We start from the raw sequence: 16,550 nt of genomic DNA, 5'->3' as shown, positions 1-16,550 counted from the left end.
CACAGGAGTTCTACAAGATAGACATTTAAGTGCTAATGTATTTAAATAAGGTTATAATGATTTTATTTCAAGCTGCAAGCTTTTCTGTACTCTTTACAAGCAAAGTAAAACTCTAAAAAGGACGGTAAGTCTCTCAGTTTGAAAATATTTCTTGTAAATTATTATACACAGGGTCAGAAAAAAGTAAGTATATTCAACAAAAAACTCTTTTGTAAAGAAACCTGGATTCAAATCAATAAATTTTACATGTAATCAAATTCTCAAGAATTAAAAAATAAATTTAACACAACTTTTGTATGCTAAGTTTGATGGAGACGTGCTTACCTTAGTTCTCTTGGCTTGCATTAACAGAGGTTAACAGAGGTTATCTTTTAACAGATAACTTATAGCTTTGTGAAAATAAAGTAATTGCATGAACAGATTCAAGGATTTGATCTGACAGAGTGACTGAAGAACTATGCATGGAGGTTTGTAACACTATACAGAAGGTGGTGACCAAAACCTTCCCCCAAAAAAGAAATACAAGAAGGCAAAGTGGTTGTCTGCAGAGACCTTACAGATAGCTGAGAAAAGAAGAGAAGTGAAAGGCAGAGGAGAAAGGGAAAGCTATACCGAACTGAATGCAGAGTTCCAGAGAATAGCAAGAAGAGATAAGAAATCCTTCTTAGTGAACAATGCAAAGAAAGAGAGGAAAACAGTAGAATAAGAAAGACTAGAGTTCTCTTTTAAAAAACTGGAAATATCAAAGGAGCATTTCATGCAAAGATGGGCATAATAAAGGACAGAAATCATATGCACCTAACAGAAGCAAAAGAGTTTAAGAAGAAGTGGCAAGAATACAGAGAACTATACTAAAAAGGTCTAAATGACCCAGGTAGCCATGGACAGTGTGATCACTCATCTAGAACCAGACATCCTGGAGTGTGAAGTCAAGTGGGCCTTAAGAGGAATCACTACAAACAAAGCTAACGGAGGTGATGGAATTCTAACTGGGCTATTTCAAATCCTAAAAGATTATACAGTTACAGTGCTGCACTCAATATGTCAGAAAATTTGTAAAAAGTCAGCAGTGGCTACAGGACTAGAAAAGGTCAGTTTTCATTTCAATCCCAAAGAAAGGCAATGCCAAAGAATGTTCAAACTACCGTATAATTGAGCTCATTTCACATGCTAGCAAGGTAATGCTCAAAATCTTTCAAGCTAAGCTTCAACAGTACATGAACCAAGAACTTCCAGATGTACAAGCTGGATTTTAAAAAGGCAGAGGAATCAGAGATCAAATTGCCAACATCTACTGGCTCCCTGGTGGCTCAGACGGTAAAGCATCTGTCTACAGTGCAGGAGACCCGGGTTCAAGCCCTGGGTTGGGAAGATCCCCTGGAGAAGGAAATGGCAATCCACCCCAGTACTATTGCCTGGAAAATCCCATGGACAGAGGAGCCTGGTAGGCCCCAGTCTATGGGGTCGTCAAGAGTCGGACACGACTCAGCGACTTCACTTTCACTGGCTCCCTGGTTCCTCAGACGGTAAAGTGTCTGCCTGCAATGCGGGAGACCCAGGTTTGATCCCTGGGTCGGGAAGATCCCCTGGAGAAGGAAAGGGCAACCTACTCCCGTACTCTTGCCTAGAAAATTCCATGGATGGAAGGAGCCTGGTGGGCTACAGTCCACGGGGTCGCAAAGAGTCGGACATGACTGAGTGACTTCACTTTCACTGGATCACAGAAAAAGCAAGTAATTCCAGAAAAAACACTTACTTTTGTTTTCTTGACTATGGCAAAGCTTTGACTATGTGGATCACAACAAACTGGAAAACTCTTAAAGAGATGGGAATACCAGACCACCTTACCTGTCTCCTGAGAAACCTGTATGCAGGACAAGAAGCAACAGTTACAACTGGACATGGAACAATGGACTGGTTCAAAGCTGAGAAAGGAGTATGTCAAGGCTGTATACTGTCACCCTGCTTATTTAACTTATGTGCAGAATACATCATATGAAATGCAGACTGGATGAAGCACAAGTTGGAATTAAGACTGCCAGGAGAAATACCAATAACCTCAGATATACAGATGATACCACTCTAATGGCAGAAAGTGAACAGGAACTAAAGAGCCTCTTGATGAGGGTGAAAAACCAAAGTGAAAAGACTCGTGTAAAATCCAACATTCAAAAAATTAAGATCATGGCATCCAGTTCCATCACTTCATGGCAAACAGATGAGTGAAAAGTGGAAACAAGTGACAGATTTTATATTCTTGGGCTCCAAAATCACTGCAGATGGTGACTGCAGCCATGAAATTAAAACATGTTAGCTCCTTGGAAGAGAAGCTATGATAAATCTAGACAGGGTATTAAAAAGCTGAGACTAGAAAATTCCATGGATGGAATTTGCCGACAAAGGCCTGTACAATCAGAGCCATGCTTTTCCCAGTAGCCAGGTACAGATTTAAGAGCTGGACCATAATGAAGGCTGAGCACCGAAGAATTGGTGCTTTTGAATAGTGGTGCTGAAGAAGACTCGTGAGAGTCCCTTGGACAGCAAAGAGATCAAACCAGTCAATCCTAAAGGAAATCAACCTTGAATATTCATTGGAAGGACTGATGTTGAAGCTCCAATACTTTGGCCACCTGATGCAAAAGGCTGACTCACTAGAAAAGACCCTGATGCTGGGAAAGATTGAGGGCAGGAGAAGGGGCAACAGAGGATGAGACTGTTAGATGGCATCACCAACTCAATGGACATGCATCTGAGCAAACTCCCAGAGATCCTGAAGGAAAGGAAAGCCTGGTGCGGTACAGTTCATGGGGTCACAGAGTCAGACAAGAAAACAAACAAACAAATAAAAACAAGAGCTTACTGACTGAACAACAAGAAGCCACTTACCTTTCTTTCTCTTGCTGATTTCCTTTATCACTTCCATTGTTAATCAATGCAAGTTCATCTAATAATGATGTAGATTCCTTTGTAAACTTCTCAAAAACCTACAATATGAGATTTTATTAACATATTAAGAATAACCTTAGAAGTTCATATGAACAGAAAGATTTCCAACAAACAGCAACATAATTAGCCAGGCGGGATTCTGGTTCCAGCTCTGGATATCAGAGTTCACAAGTCAATCACTAGAGCCCAGCAATGTAAAAGACAAAAACCACCTGCTTTTTACAACTGAGAAACAACACTGCTTTCTAAAACAGTGAATAGTTTTAATGGATAAGGAATTTTTATAATTTAAATACATTAAGAAATTATTTTATTTCTCAATCAGATCAGTTTATATTTATTCCTGTTTCCTTAAGAAACATCTGCACCAACAATCATTTTCACTATATGAACATTATTTAGACCAGTTCTAAGCCTCTAATTTCAGTTAAAAGAATATTTCTTTATGTTATTCTATTAATCATTCTGACTATATGTAATAGTTTAAAAGTTTTATATACAAGCATGTAGCAGAAGAATAAATTAGTTATAATCTTAACATGATTTATTAAAATATTTCTAAAAAGGGATTTGGGCAAGTCTGTTTATAACAAAATAGACACTTATTTGTCTAATATCATTATTCAAAATATGGTGAAAAAAGAACTGGTTATCCATTCTGAAATATCCATTAACTCATTGTTCTCCAAAACATTAGCATATAGTCTAAACTACGTTAACTTAAACCTGTTCTTTTAGTCCCCAGCTGTTCAATTAAACAATAATGCATTCGTGTACAGAATAGCAGATTTCCAAAGTCTGTCCTGAGAAAGATATATTTTCAGAAATAAAAACTTTAACCTTGCTTTTCAACTCAAACTGACGTCTAAATATTTCTCTGAAAATGGTGCATCAACTAGATTATCTCTCAGAAAATTATGCTATTATTCAACTCAAAAGATTTACAACTTTAATACTGCTACTAATGACACCAGTAATAGTTAGCACGTGTGAGTCTGTCTCCAGAGTATCTGCTTTCAAGCATAATGCTATCACGTACATGTTATATTTCTTTGGTTTTGTACAATGAAAAACAATCTACATTTTAGTGGATTAAAATGAAATAGCTATCAAAATATGTCTTATTTATATGTAATAACATGTTATCTCATTGTAATATACCAACCAGCCTCTTATTTAACCAATCCATGTGGTCATAGGTGAGACTCCCACCAAAATCTTCCGTTAACTGGCATGGTTCTATATAACGAGTCAATTTATTGGCAGATACTAAAATAACCTATAAAGGTAAAAAAAAAAGAAAGAAATAAAAACCACTTAATGAGCCACTATTAATGTCAAGAAAAGTGATGAGGTGTTAATATCCAATACTGTTTCCAACATAATTAAATATTATATAAATATTTAATAATATAACAGCATTTAAAAGCAATTCAATAAACTGTCAATATCTTTTAAGAAAAGAGCTACCATAATCTATTTCTAAAATCTCATTTTAAAAAAAGAGACTAGCAGCTCAGTTTAAATCTTTTCAAACTCTTACCAATGTGAGTAATTTCTTGGTATAAAAGTCAGTCCCTTTAGCTGTTGTTGTTCAGTCACCAAGCCGTGTCCGACTCTGTGTGACCCCAGGAACTGCATCACGCCACGTTTCCCTGCCCTCCACTGTCTCCCGGAGCTTGCTCAAACTCATGTCCATCGAGTCGGTGATGCCATCCAACCATCTCATCCTCTGTCGCCCCTTCTCCTCCTGCCCTCAATCTTCCCTTATTTGGCACAATATTCAAACAGTGAAAACATATCTCCTGAGAAACTGGTATCATGTAGCCCTTATAACTTAACATTTTAATGATACGTTATTCATTTTTTCAACATTCACTGTTTTGTGTCTGACTCTCTGCGACCCCATGGACTGTAGCCCGCCAGGCTCCTCCGCCCATAGCATTTTTGAGGCAATAATACTGGAGTGGGTTGCCATTTCCTTCTCCATAGTGGACGCTACATTTATTTATTAGAAGTATTATTTATTAGAAGTGACATGTTCCAGAGCTGGGAATATAAGGATGAATAAGATGCTTCTACAAAGTAAATGAGCTTTTTTTTTTAATTTATTTTTTTATTGAAGGAAAATTGCTTCATAGAATTTTGTTGCTTTCTGTCAAACCTCAACACAAATCAGCCATAGGTTATTACTTCTATAATATTCCAGAGAGTTTTGCACGTTTTTATAAAAAGAAGTATATTAAAAGTTTTCCAGTTTGTTTCTAAAACCTTTACTGAAAATACTCTAAATCTAAATGTTTTCTCTTTGGTCATGGTAGCACAGAGGGCCAAAAGCTTTACCAGGATATCCCAAATGATTTCAAATCCCTTTCCTAGGTTAAACATTATTATATGATAATTGGAAGGATACTAAGCCAGGAGCCAATTATTCCAGGTTTCTGTCCTAGCTCTGCCACAAATTCACTGACTTGTAGAAAACAACCTAAAGGAATTCACTCCAGGCTTATCCATGTGCCAAAGAAGGCAGCTGCGTTAAATTATCTATGATGTCTTAGAGGTCATAATTCTAATGAGTTGTCATCCTATACATTTAATTTGGGTCATTTTCTCTAATAAATAACCTATCTTGCGCAGTGAAGACAGCAGTTGTCATCTTCTATCCACTCTGGTTAATCTCACTATATACACCTAAATACATTAAGTTCATTTGCAGGTGTAGTTCCTAAATACCTTAAAGTTCATTAGCAACAGATTTCAAGTTTAGTAAGCCAAAAGGAGGGACTTCCTTGGTGGCTGAGTGGTAAAGAATCTGCCTGCTGATGCAGGAGATGCGGGTTTGACCCCTGGGTCAGGAAGATTCCCTGAAGAAGGAAATAGCAACCCACTCCAATATTCTTGCCTGGGAAATCCTCCTGAGAGGAGCCTAGTGGGCTATAGTCCATGGTGTCTCAAAGAGTAGGACACAACTTAGCAATTATCAACAACAAACGCCAAAGGGAAAATTCACAGTTATTTTCTGCGAATTTATATGTTCTGAATATTTCTTTTTTTTTCCTAACAATCAATTTAAATGTAATGAGTACAGATTCACTTTCTTCCATGATGCAAAATATATTTGAGAATATGCTGCTGCTGCTGCTAAGTCGCTTCAGTCGTGTCCAACTCTGTGCGACCCCATAGACAGCAGCCCACCAGGCTCCCCCATCCCTGGGATTCTCCAGGCAAGAACACTGGAGTGGGTTGCCATTTCCTTCTCCATGAGATTATACTATCTCTTACTAAATATAATTTTTTAAATAGTGGCTAAGAGAACTGCTATTATGATATTTTTATTTATGCAAAACAAATGTAAACAAAAGAACACGATAATTATGGAAATTTGCATAAAACAAATTTTCTCCATCGCTACAAAAAAGTTTATAGTATCCATATTCTTTTAAAATTCACTGGTGGCTGTTCAAAGTGAAAACAGTCGATCTGCTATATAGATACACCAAATTGTATCAACAGCAAAGGCATCTCAAAGCGAAACAAAGTCAAGAAAAAAAACAAAGGTTTAAACAGTCAGGTGATCTGACTCAAAACCACCATCACTTCAAATTAACAGTTTAGAGAACTATCTACCGTGGTGAAATATCTCCATTTCCGCTGCAATAATCTCATTTTTACTGAGATGGCGAGAGTGAGGAGAAAGTGCAGAGGAGGCTGGCAAAAAAGCCACAACTGTTTTTATTTTATTGCATAACATATGTTTCAAAGAGAATGAGGGAAACAACATTTTAGGAGAAGTCTGCAACAGTAGGAAAGAATCTTATTGTATGAAAATGGTTGTATCTAAGAATCTTCTTTTCAAGTGAGTCAGGAGTGTCATCCTAAGAAGAAAGGAGAAGCCTTCCTCTCAGCATACAGCTGGTGTTGTTTTCAACTGCCTTTGGAAAATGACACCACTTGCCAGAATGCAACACATAAACTATACAGACAACTGCTTCCAAGAGGTCAAATCACCTTTTAACAGACAGCAAACTGAACTCTAAGTGACAGAAACCATCACAGAAGAATGTGACTTCACAAACATAGTAATTTCAAATACACAAGCAAAAATATGATACTACATTTTTCAGGGCTGAGCATGGGGAAGTGAGGCTTAAGGTCTGAGGTGAAATTAGAATGCTAATTCTAACCCTAACCCTAATTTTAAAAAAGGAAATTGTTTAGAGAAAGATCTCTGGACCTTAGTAAATTACAGAAACAGATTAGAAAGTAAATAATCTATATATTAAAAAAAAAAAAAAAACCTAACACATTTCCAAATCAATGTGGTAAGACAAATTTGGATTCCCATGCTAGGTTATTTTCTCTAAAACCATTCATTGCAGCTTCTTACATTTCAAAAATTTATACTAGGAAAATTTCCTATATTCCCTTTTCTTAACAGTTCTTAAAGAAATCACTAATACACCAAACCTGCACACAAGTTAAAATATAAAACAGTGCAAATCAGGGAGTCATTTTATCTTATGGGAGATGTTTTATTACCTGGCAAAGAGGAAAATAAAAATAATTAAATAAAAATTTAGTCCTCCAAAGCAATGATCACCAAAATTAAAAAGAAAATTAGAAAATAAGAGTTCAAAAAATATTGAGGTCACATGCATTATATGTGACCCCTTTTTACCCTAAGATTCAAAATATGAAAACACATAAATAATGACACAACTGCTGAAAATTCTAATACTAAGTACAAAAGACACAAAAAGACACAGACTTTCCCTAGCAGCTCAGATAGTAAAGAATACGCTTGCAATGCAGGAGACGTGGGTTCAGTCTCTGAGTTAGGAAGGAGAATGGAAGGCTACCCACTCCAGTATTCCTGCCTGGATAATCCCATGGACACAGGAGCCTGGCAGGTTTATAGCCCATGGGGTCACAAAGAAGTCAGACACGACTGATTAACACATAGAAAGATACAAGTACATAACAGTATTAGAACATTCATTTAGACATACTATTATCAGTTCTTATTATCTATAAAGTTTATAATCTATTATCTTATTATCTATTAAGTTCTTTATATTATCTATAAAACTTCCATATCTATTGACATTTTCATCTACTCTAAAATGGTTAATTAATAAAAAGTCCCATTTTGCTAGCTCTAAAGCAAATCTTCTTAAAAATCAAACAATGTCTACTTGTGGAGAAGATGGAACCATGAATTTGACATTTCATTTTTCAAAAATTACTTAATACCATTCTTAGAGGAATGGAACATCTCAGAAAATAATCCACTGTATCACTCTAAAGCAGCACTTCCCAGTTACAAAAATCTTGTATCATTATACAGCAATTTTATTGCTTTGTCCAGAATATAATATAGAAATAATATGCAATGAGTTTAAGTTTAAAAAAGAAATTCACTAAACCATTACTATTATAAAATACTGCATCAAAGTGAACTTCATAATACTATCTTAACATATACCAAAGTAAAAAGACCAATTTTGACTTATCTACAAATGGAATTCATAATCTTTAATTTGAAAATAGTTACGTAAGACAGAATGAATCGTAAATCATCTTTAAAATTATCTATTTTCATGTTGGATAAAATCACACATAAATTAGGATGAAAAGTGGTATTATGCCAGCACAAACAGAGGGAGGAATTATTTTTATAACCTGATCTTTGAAATTTTACTTTTATACTAAAAAAAAAAAATTAGCTGGTTTACTTTTATACTTTTTTATATTTCCTTTTAAGCAATTATATGAGTACAGGTTTGTCTAACCTGGTAGACAACTCTTTGTGTAGAAAGTCTTTCAGTCGCCATAATGAAGATCCAAATTTGCTCTAATCACATTATATACTATCTTTTTTACCATAATTTTTAGAGTACTAAAGACATTATGATAAATAATAATTTTGGTGAAATGAGTACAATTTATTCATCAGGATAATTGCTCTGAGTTAAATTTTTAGGATTATTACCATTCTTACGCTCCTTATTAAGTTGTTATATAACAACTAGCAGTGAATTTTACAGTTTCTGTTATTGACAAGTGTTTCTTTTAAGTAAAACCACCGTATCATTTATAATTTCCAGCTTAGTAATAAATCTTAAATGACTGATAGATTTCCAAATGATTGATAGATTTCCACCTAACTAGTCAATTGATAATATTAGAAAGATTTTAAACTCAGTTAAGCTTACGTTAACTCAAAATAGCTCAATTTTGAGCATAAGACCTGGAACCTTAAAACTCCTAGAAGAAAATACAGGCTGTAAACTCCCTGACAGAGGTCTTGGCACTGATTTTTTTTAATCTGACACCAAAAGTAAAAGCAATAAAAATAAATAAGCAGGACTGCATCATACTAAAAACCTTCTGCACCATACTAAAAACCTTCTGCACAGCAAAAGGAACCATCAACAAAATAAAAAGGCAAACAAACTCAATGGAAGACAGTACTTGGAAATCATATATCTGGTAAGGAGCTAATATCCAAAAACGTATAAAGAACTCAGAACTCAACAGCAAAAAACAAACATCCAATTCAAAAATGGGCAGACAGGAAACACATGAAAATGTGTTCAACATCACTAATTATTAGAGAAATGCAAACCAAAACAGTGAGGTATCACCTCACACCAGTCAGAATGGCCATCATCAAAAAATCTACGAACAGTAAATGCTAGAGAGGAGGTGGAGAAAAGGGACCCCCTCCTACACTGTTGGTGGGAATGTAACTGATACAGCCATTATGGACAACAGTATGGAGATTCCTTAAAAAATGAGGAATAAATCTGCCATATGACCCAGCAACTGCACTAGTGGGCGTATACTCTGAGAAAGCCGTAAACAAAGAAGAGACATATATTCCCATGTTCACAGCTGCACTGTTTACAGGAGCCAGGACATGGAAGCAACCTAGATGTTCATCAACTGATGAATGGATAAAGAAGATCTGGTATGTATATACAATGAAATATTACTCAACCACAGAAAGAACGAATCTGAGTCAATTCTAGTGAGGCGGATGAACCTAGAGCCTGTTATCATAGTGAAGTAAGTCAGAAAGAGAAAAACAAATCTACTATACTAACATATATATGCAACCTAGAAAAATGATATTCCTGAACCTATTTTCAAGGAAGGAAAGGCGATGCACAGGCAGAGAATGGACTTGTGGACACAGCAGGGGAGGAAGAGAGTGGGACGAATGGAGAAAGTGGCATCAATATACACAGACTATTGGGTGTACGATGGACAGCGAGTGAGAAGCTGCTGTGTAGCACAGGGAGCCCAGTCTGAAGCTCTGTGATGACTTGGAGGGAGGGAAGGTGGGAGAGGAGGAGAGGAAATGGAAGCAATGTCTGTGTAATTATGGCTGATCTGCATTACTGTATGGCAAAAACCAACCCAACATGAAATTTTTTTAAATCTAAATAAAAAAACAGCATGGAAGTTTCTCCAAAACCTCTTTACCTTCTGGCTAAGTCAGAAGGAGAAAGATAAATAGCATCTCATATGGGGAATCTAAGTTGGCAAACAAAAACAAGCTCATAAATACAGAGAACTACTAGGTGGGGCGGGGTGTGAAGAAATGTGTTAAGGGGATCAAAAGGTATAAAGAAAAAAAAAGCTAATGTATTACTGGGAAAGGTGTACATCAAAGCTGTATATTGTCACTCTGCTTATTTAACACATGTGCAGAGTACATCATGCGAAATTCTGGGCTGGATGAAGCTCAAGCTGGAATCAAGATTGCCAGAAGAAATATCAATAACCTCAGATATACAGATGACATCATCCTAATGGTAGAAAGCAAAGAACTACAGAGTCTTTGATGAAGGTGAAAGAGAAGAGTGAAAAAGCTGGCTTAGAATCAACATTCTAAAACCTAAGTTCACGGCATCTAGTCCCATCATTTCAAGGCAAATAAATGGGGAGAAAAATACAAACAGTGACAGACTTTATTTTCTTGGGCTTTAAAATCACTGTGGATGGTGACTGCAGCCATGAAATTAAAAGATGACTGCTCCTTGGAAAAAAAAACCTAGACAGGCATTACAAAGCAGAGACATCACGTTGCCAACAAAGGTCCGTATGGTTTTCCAGTAGTCAGGTACAGATGTGAGAGTTGGCCATATAGAAGGCTGAGTGCCACAGAATTGATGCTTTCAACCTATGGTGCTGAAGAAGACCCTAGAGAGTCTTGGACAGCAAAAGAGATCAAGCCAGTCATCCTAAAGGAAATTAACCCTGAATATTCACTGGAAGGATGGATGTTAAAGCTGAAGCTCCAATACTCTGGCCCCTTGATGCGAAGAGCTGACTCATTTGAAAAGACCCTGTTGCTGGGAGAGACTGAGAGCAGGAGAAAAAGGGGGTGACAGAGGATGAGATGGTTGGATAGCATCACAAACTCAATGGACATGAGTTTGAACAAACTCAGGGAGATCGCAAAGGACAGGGAAGCCTGGCGTGATGCCATTCATGGGGCTGCAAAGCGTCATATACAACTGAGCAACTGGACAACAGCAACACTTCCAATGGAAAAGAAATTGCTTATATTTTTGAAAAGGGGAAATTTTAAAAAGTGAATTCTTCCTTTAAGTATTTAATAATTTGGAAAATAATATGGGAAAACATTAAAAAAAAAACCCCCACTAGTCTTGGTTAGGAATACAAAGCTTATAGAGAGATTGGTACTAAAATCAGTAGTACCAAATTTCAGAAAATAGCTTCTATTATTCTGCAATGATTTGAATGTTCAGGAAGACCCTTGAGAGTCCCTTGGACTTCAACGAGATCCAACCAGTCCATCCTAAAGCAGATCAGTAATGGGTGTTCATTGGAAGGACTGACGGTGAAGCTGAAACTCCAATACTGGCCACCTGATGCAAAGAAGTGGCTCATTGGAAAAGACCCTGATGCTGGGAAAGATTGAGGGCAGGAGGAGAAGGGGATGACAGAAGATGAGATGGTTGGATGGCATCACTAACTCAATGGACATGGGTTTGGGTAGACTCCAGCAGTTCGTGATGGACAGGGAAGCCTGGCATGCTGCAGTTCATGGGGTTGCAAAGAGTCGGACATGGCTGAGTGACTGAACTAAACTGAACTGATGTCACTAATGTTCAAATTCAAATTTTACAAAATATAATTCTATTAAAAATATACTTCACATATCAGAAACACTATCTAAATCTTAGGGAATGGGCAAAAGATATTCTTGGGCGTTTGTTCACGCACAGCTAGACTTGTGACTTTAACTGACTTTCTCTTTCAATAGGTACTAATCTCGGTAGGAACAAGGGTAAATTTTAGATTTTGTTCAAGAGAAATGCAAATGATATATGATTGGTGGATTTTTAAAAATTTTATTTATGCTAAAATAATTTTATTTATGTGTGCAAGATCTAAAATGAAAATGTGTCTCTGTATGCTTAGTACAAATTCACGCGGATACTATATGTTATACACATACTATTTCAATAGCATAAATTTATGTTCAGTAGGGTAACAGAATCTTAAAGTTTAGAATTTATGGATTAGGACATTAGCTAATATTGTGTCTACTCTGGCAATCTTATCTGTCTATGAAAGTCCTAAATTCCTCAAGTGCTCTTTGAACCACACCTCACAAGTTGCCGATGACTTCATTAGGTAATGAGTTGCAGGATGTGTCTCACTTACGGCTATTTTATAGTCACATGGGTGTCCTGACTCTAGCCTTATGAAAATCACTCTTTAGCATATGCTTTATCTCACCTATTCAGGGATGTGGTGGGGATCATGTCCTGATTGTTAAGACCCCCTGGAGGAGGAAATGGCAACCCACTACAGTATTCTTGCCAAGACAATCCCCATGAACAGAGGAGCCTGGAGGGCTACAGTCTATGGGATTGCAAAGAGGCAGGCATGACTGAGCGACTGAGTAAGCACAACCAATGTTAATTATCCAACCAATGTTAATTATCCTCAAATATTCATCTCCATGAATATCTTAGTATGTACAGATATAATTAAAATCTTAAAGAAAAGGGTTATTGGTTATATTTAAAGTAGTTATCACTTTAATAAGCAGAAATTTAAACTTTAGATATATCTCCAGGGAAATCTGACACCTGGTAACAAGTGCAAAGTGAACCAGAGTAAAATGGAAGAACTGTAAGATGGAGGGAAAAATACTACCTACGAGAGTTTTTCAAACTTTTGCCAAGTCCTTTCAAAGGAAATAAAAACATAACATTTTAAAAACAGTAATGTCCTACATAAATATTTTTTCCTTTATTTTACATATGTTAGAGAGAGGTTAAGACAAGACAAATTAAACAACTAAACCACAATATTTTGCTAACTAGTACATACCACTGTTCAACAAGTTTGAGGAAAAAGGTATTTATCATAAAGTTTTTAATCAAAGATTTATGAAGGTTTACTGCAATCTAATTTACAGAAAGACCCAAAACGTAATTCTCCTTTACTCCTACTCTTCCATCTATAACTAAAATACTTATCCTTCCCTAATAAAAAATTCTCAAAGAATCTAACACTGAAACTTTCACTCTGTAGGCACTCAGATGCTTTTACTTTTTAAATTTGATTCATGCTAAAAATGTGTGTGCAAGATCTAAAATGCAAGTGTGTCTCTGAGTGCTTAATACAGATTCACGTGTATGTTATCCGTTATACTATTTCAATGTGAATATTTGGTTGTATCTGTTGGCTGGGGAATATTTTTCTCACTAAAGAAAATAATTTTCTGCAAAAACTAGAAAGAAGTCAGAAGTGATGGTACCACAGGTATTCTCGACAGAAACATGAAGGAAGTCTGGTCCTGGATCCTAACACTGGTATGGCCTCAAAAAGAAAAAAGGATCAGATGACGTAATAGAAGAAATAAGACAAGAAGACGAACAGTGGTTAACATCACTGGTGGTTAACATTACTGCTCTTACTGGTTAACATTACTAGTAAAAAAAAAAAAAAATTTACCTTCATGAATGACAATAAAGAATGAGAAAATAAGATCCTTTTGATTATTAGTTTCTCAATTTAAGATTAATCCCAGCACTACTTCAATTCTACCTTGTCATTAGACTATATAGATACTATCAACTAACCAGCAAAAGGTACCAAAGCACCAGGTATAATGCTACTGAAGGTCAGAAAGCCCTGGAATATGAGTTGCTAACAAGGAACAGGTAGGTATCTATTTCAGAGACAGGAAGAATATATAAAGAAATATTTAGATGACCAATGAGATGTCCTGAGATGAGGAATATTCAATGGCTGATGAAAAACACTAGGAAACTGGACAAGAGGAAGGTCATCCAGAGGGGGGAAAAAAAAAAAAATAGAAAGGATAATAGGCAGGAAAATATGAAATCATGGTAACAAGCTGTCATTAAAATGACAACCGGATATTTATTTGATGAATACTGTGGACAGCTGGTAATAAATTTTTGTGATGAATAATTCAGTAAGGTAAAACATAAACTTTTGCTTATAGGAATATCAGTACTCATAACAGTTATTCTTTTAAAAATATTTAGAATATATACAAAAACATAAGCTCAATTATGACAACTCAAATGATCCAAAATAACATCAAGGAAAGTAACTGTTAATCAAACAAACATCTATAATGATATGTAGTTCTAAGTATCATTTAATGACTGGTTTTGAATTGCCCCTTAGAGCAGATTATGTTTGGTGGTATATTAGCCAGCATTTGAAATTACTCTCATCTCATTAAGACATCAGGCTTTTAAATAAGTGTCTAGTGCTTATTTACTTATCTAGCTAGAAAAATAGCTGGATCTCTTCAATATGTGAAAGAAATATACTGATACAATAAGCCATAAAACCACAGTTTTAAAACTAAGTTAAAACTAACTATCTACGATATCAGTTCAAGGCAGATAGGAATTCTGTCTTCCATTTTACCCTCTAAGATGCAAGGTATTTAGCCATTACAAATTCATATAGCATGAAACCCAACTAGGCATACCATTTCTGAGCAGATGCCTCACTTAAGCAGGATGTGACAAGTTCCTCACGAAAGGGATCTCGGCTCTTACTTGGTGTTCACAGTGTTAGCTTCTGAACTACTGGCCTCTGTCCACTCTGCATTCCATCAGAGCAACACTTCCTGCATGGCCCTGGCATATAAGGCAGCCCTCCCTGCCTGAATGAAATACTCGCTCACCAGGGCTACATGCAGGCCTCTTGCATTCAGCGTTTACTGTCTTCCCTCAGTCCACTTTTGACTCTCCTCCATGGGATGCAGTTTTGCATCTGGCAATTAGGCTAACACCTTTCCTATCCAACAGCCAGGGCTGCCTTCCCTTGCACTGCTGGCGAACAGTTTCTAGGAAGTCTACATCACAGTCAAATCAGCCCATGACAAAAGTTTGCCAGATAACACTGGAAAACAAAACATCTGTCTTCTGCTTAGGATATGTAGAAAGATGGAAAGAGCATTGCTCCAATCCTTACAAGAACAACAAAGTAATGCAAATTAATCTGAAAAATGAAATTTTTTTAACACATCACAGAGTTAAGTCCACAGGAAAACCAGTAAAGACCCTCCTTCAAGGACAAATGGAGCTGGAACACTTGCTTACCTGGGGAAAATACCAGGTATGATACAAGTCAGATTAAGAATCCAGCCAAATTTTCCAGTGAATTAATTGCTAAAGGCCAAATGTGGTTTGTTATAAAGGTACTGAACCTATTGGAAACAAAGATACAAGAAGAATTCAAAAGTACCTGCAGATTCTTCTCCACAGACCTCTCAGAGACTCATGAGAAAGATGGTGGATAGGGAGGTAAGAAATTACAAAAAAGACCTGGGGTAAGGGACAGCAACCACCAAGGGAAAGGCAGGAAGCTGAAGCACAGCCCAGATTCCTCAACTCTGTCATCCCTAAGGGACAAGAACTTCCAGGTGCTGAGGGAAGCCAGTGAGACAGGATGACCTGTGCTGTTTTGTTTTTTAATCACTCGATTGTGTCAGATTCTCTGCAACCCCACAGACCATAGCCCGCCAGGCTCCTCTGTCCGTGGGATTTCCCAGGCAAGAATACCGGAGTGGGTTGCCATTTCCTTCTTCAGGGGACCTTTCTGATCCAGGGATCAAACCCACCTCTCCTTCTTGGCAGGTGGATTCTTTAGCACTGAACCACCTGGGAAGCCCTTTGAACGCAAAACCCCACTGCAGCTGGAGAAGGGGAAAGAAAGGCCCTCTATCCTAGTGGAGGCAGGGATATATTATGAACCCAGACTGCCAGTCTTCCTAAAGCTGGGAAAGCGGGTCCTAGACCCTCTAGACCCTGGGTCCCAAAGCATTCCTAAGACCGAAGCTGAATCAGAACAAGAAAAAAATGAACCACTGACAAACACTGACTAACAAGTAACAGTAGTCTATTGCTGAGCGGCGTGCAAAGAGAAACCTTTTCTGAGACACACAGGCACAAAAGAAAGATCTACAGCTGAGGGTGAAACAAACATCCACTCTAGAGGAGTCTGAAGCCTGTCATGCCCTGAGGAAAAGAAGAGAAACAGCCAGAGCCAGTTCAACTCCTGTC

The 16,550-nt window shown here is 37.0% G+C and overlaps 1 protein-coding gene across 1 annotated transcript in view; it reads right to left on the bottom strand.

The window, feature by feature from the left end:
- The window catches only part of SESTD1 (SEC14 and spectrin domain containing 1), a 132,366-nt gene that overhangs the window by 41,152 nt on the left and 74,664 nt on the right, over positions 1 to 16,550 (bottom strand). Inside the window, exons 6-7 of the mRNA XM_052662482.1 lie at positions 4,112 to 4,225; positions 2,887 to 2,984 (exon numbers count right to left, since the gene is read on the bottom strand). Coding sequence (XP_052518442.1) covers positions 2,887 to 2,984; positions 4,112 to 4,225 — 212 coding nt within the window. The remainder of the gene's footprint in view (positions 1 to 2,886; positions 2,985 to 4,111; positions 4,226 to 16,550) is intronic.

The sequence above is a fragment of the Budorcas taxicolor genome, chromosome 2 (genome assembly GCF_023091745.1).
Source record: "Budorcas taxicolor isolate Tak-1 chromosome 2, Takin1.1, whole genome shotgun sequence".
NCBI lineage: Eukaryota > Metazoa > Chordata > Mammalia > Artiodactyla > Bovidae > Budorcas > Budorcas taxicolor.
The sequence above is the reverse complement of the archived record's forward strand: the minus strand, read 5'-3'. Positions and strand labels throughout refer to the sequence as shown.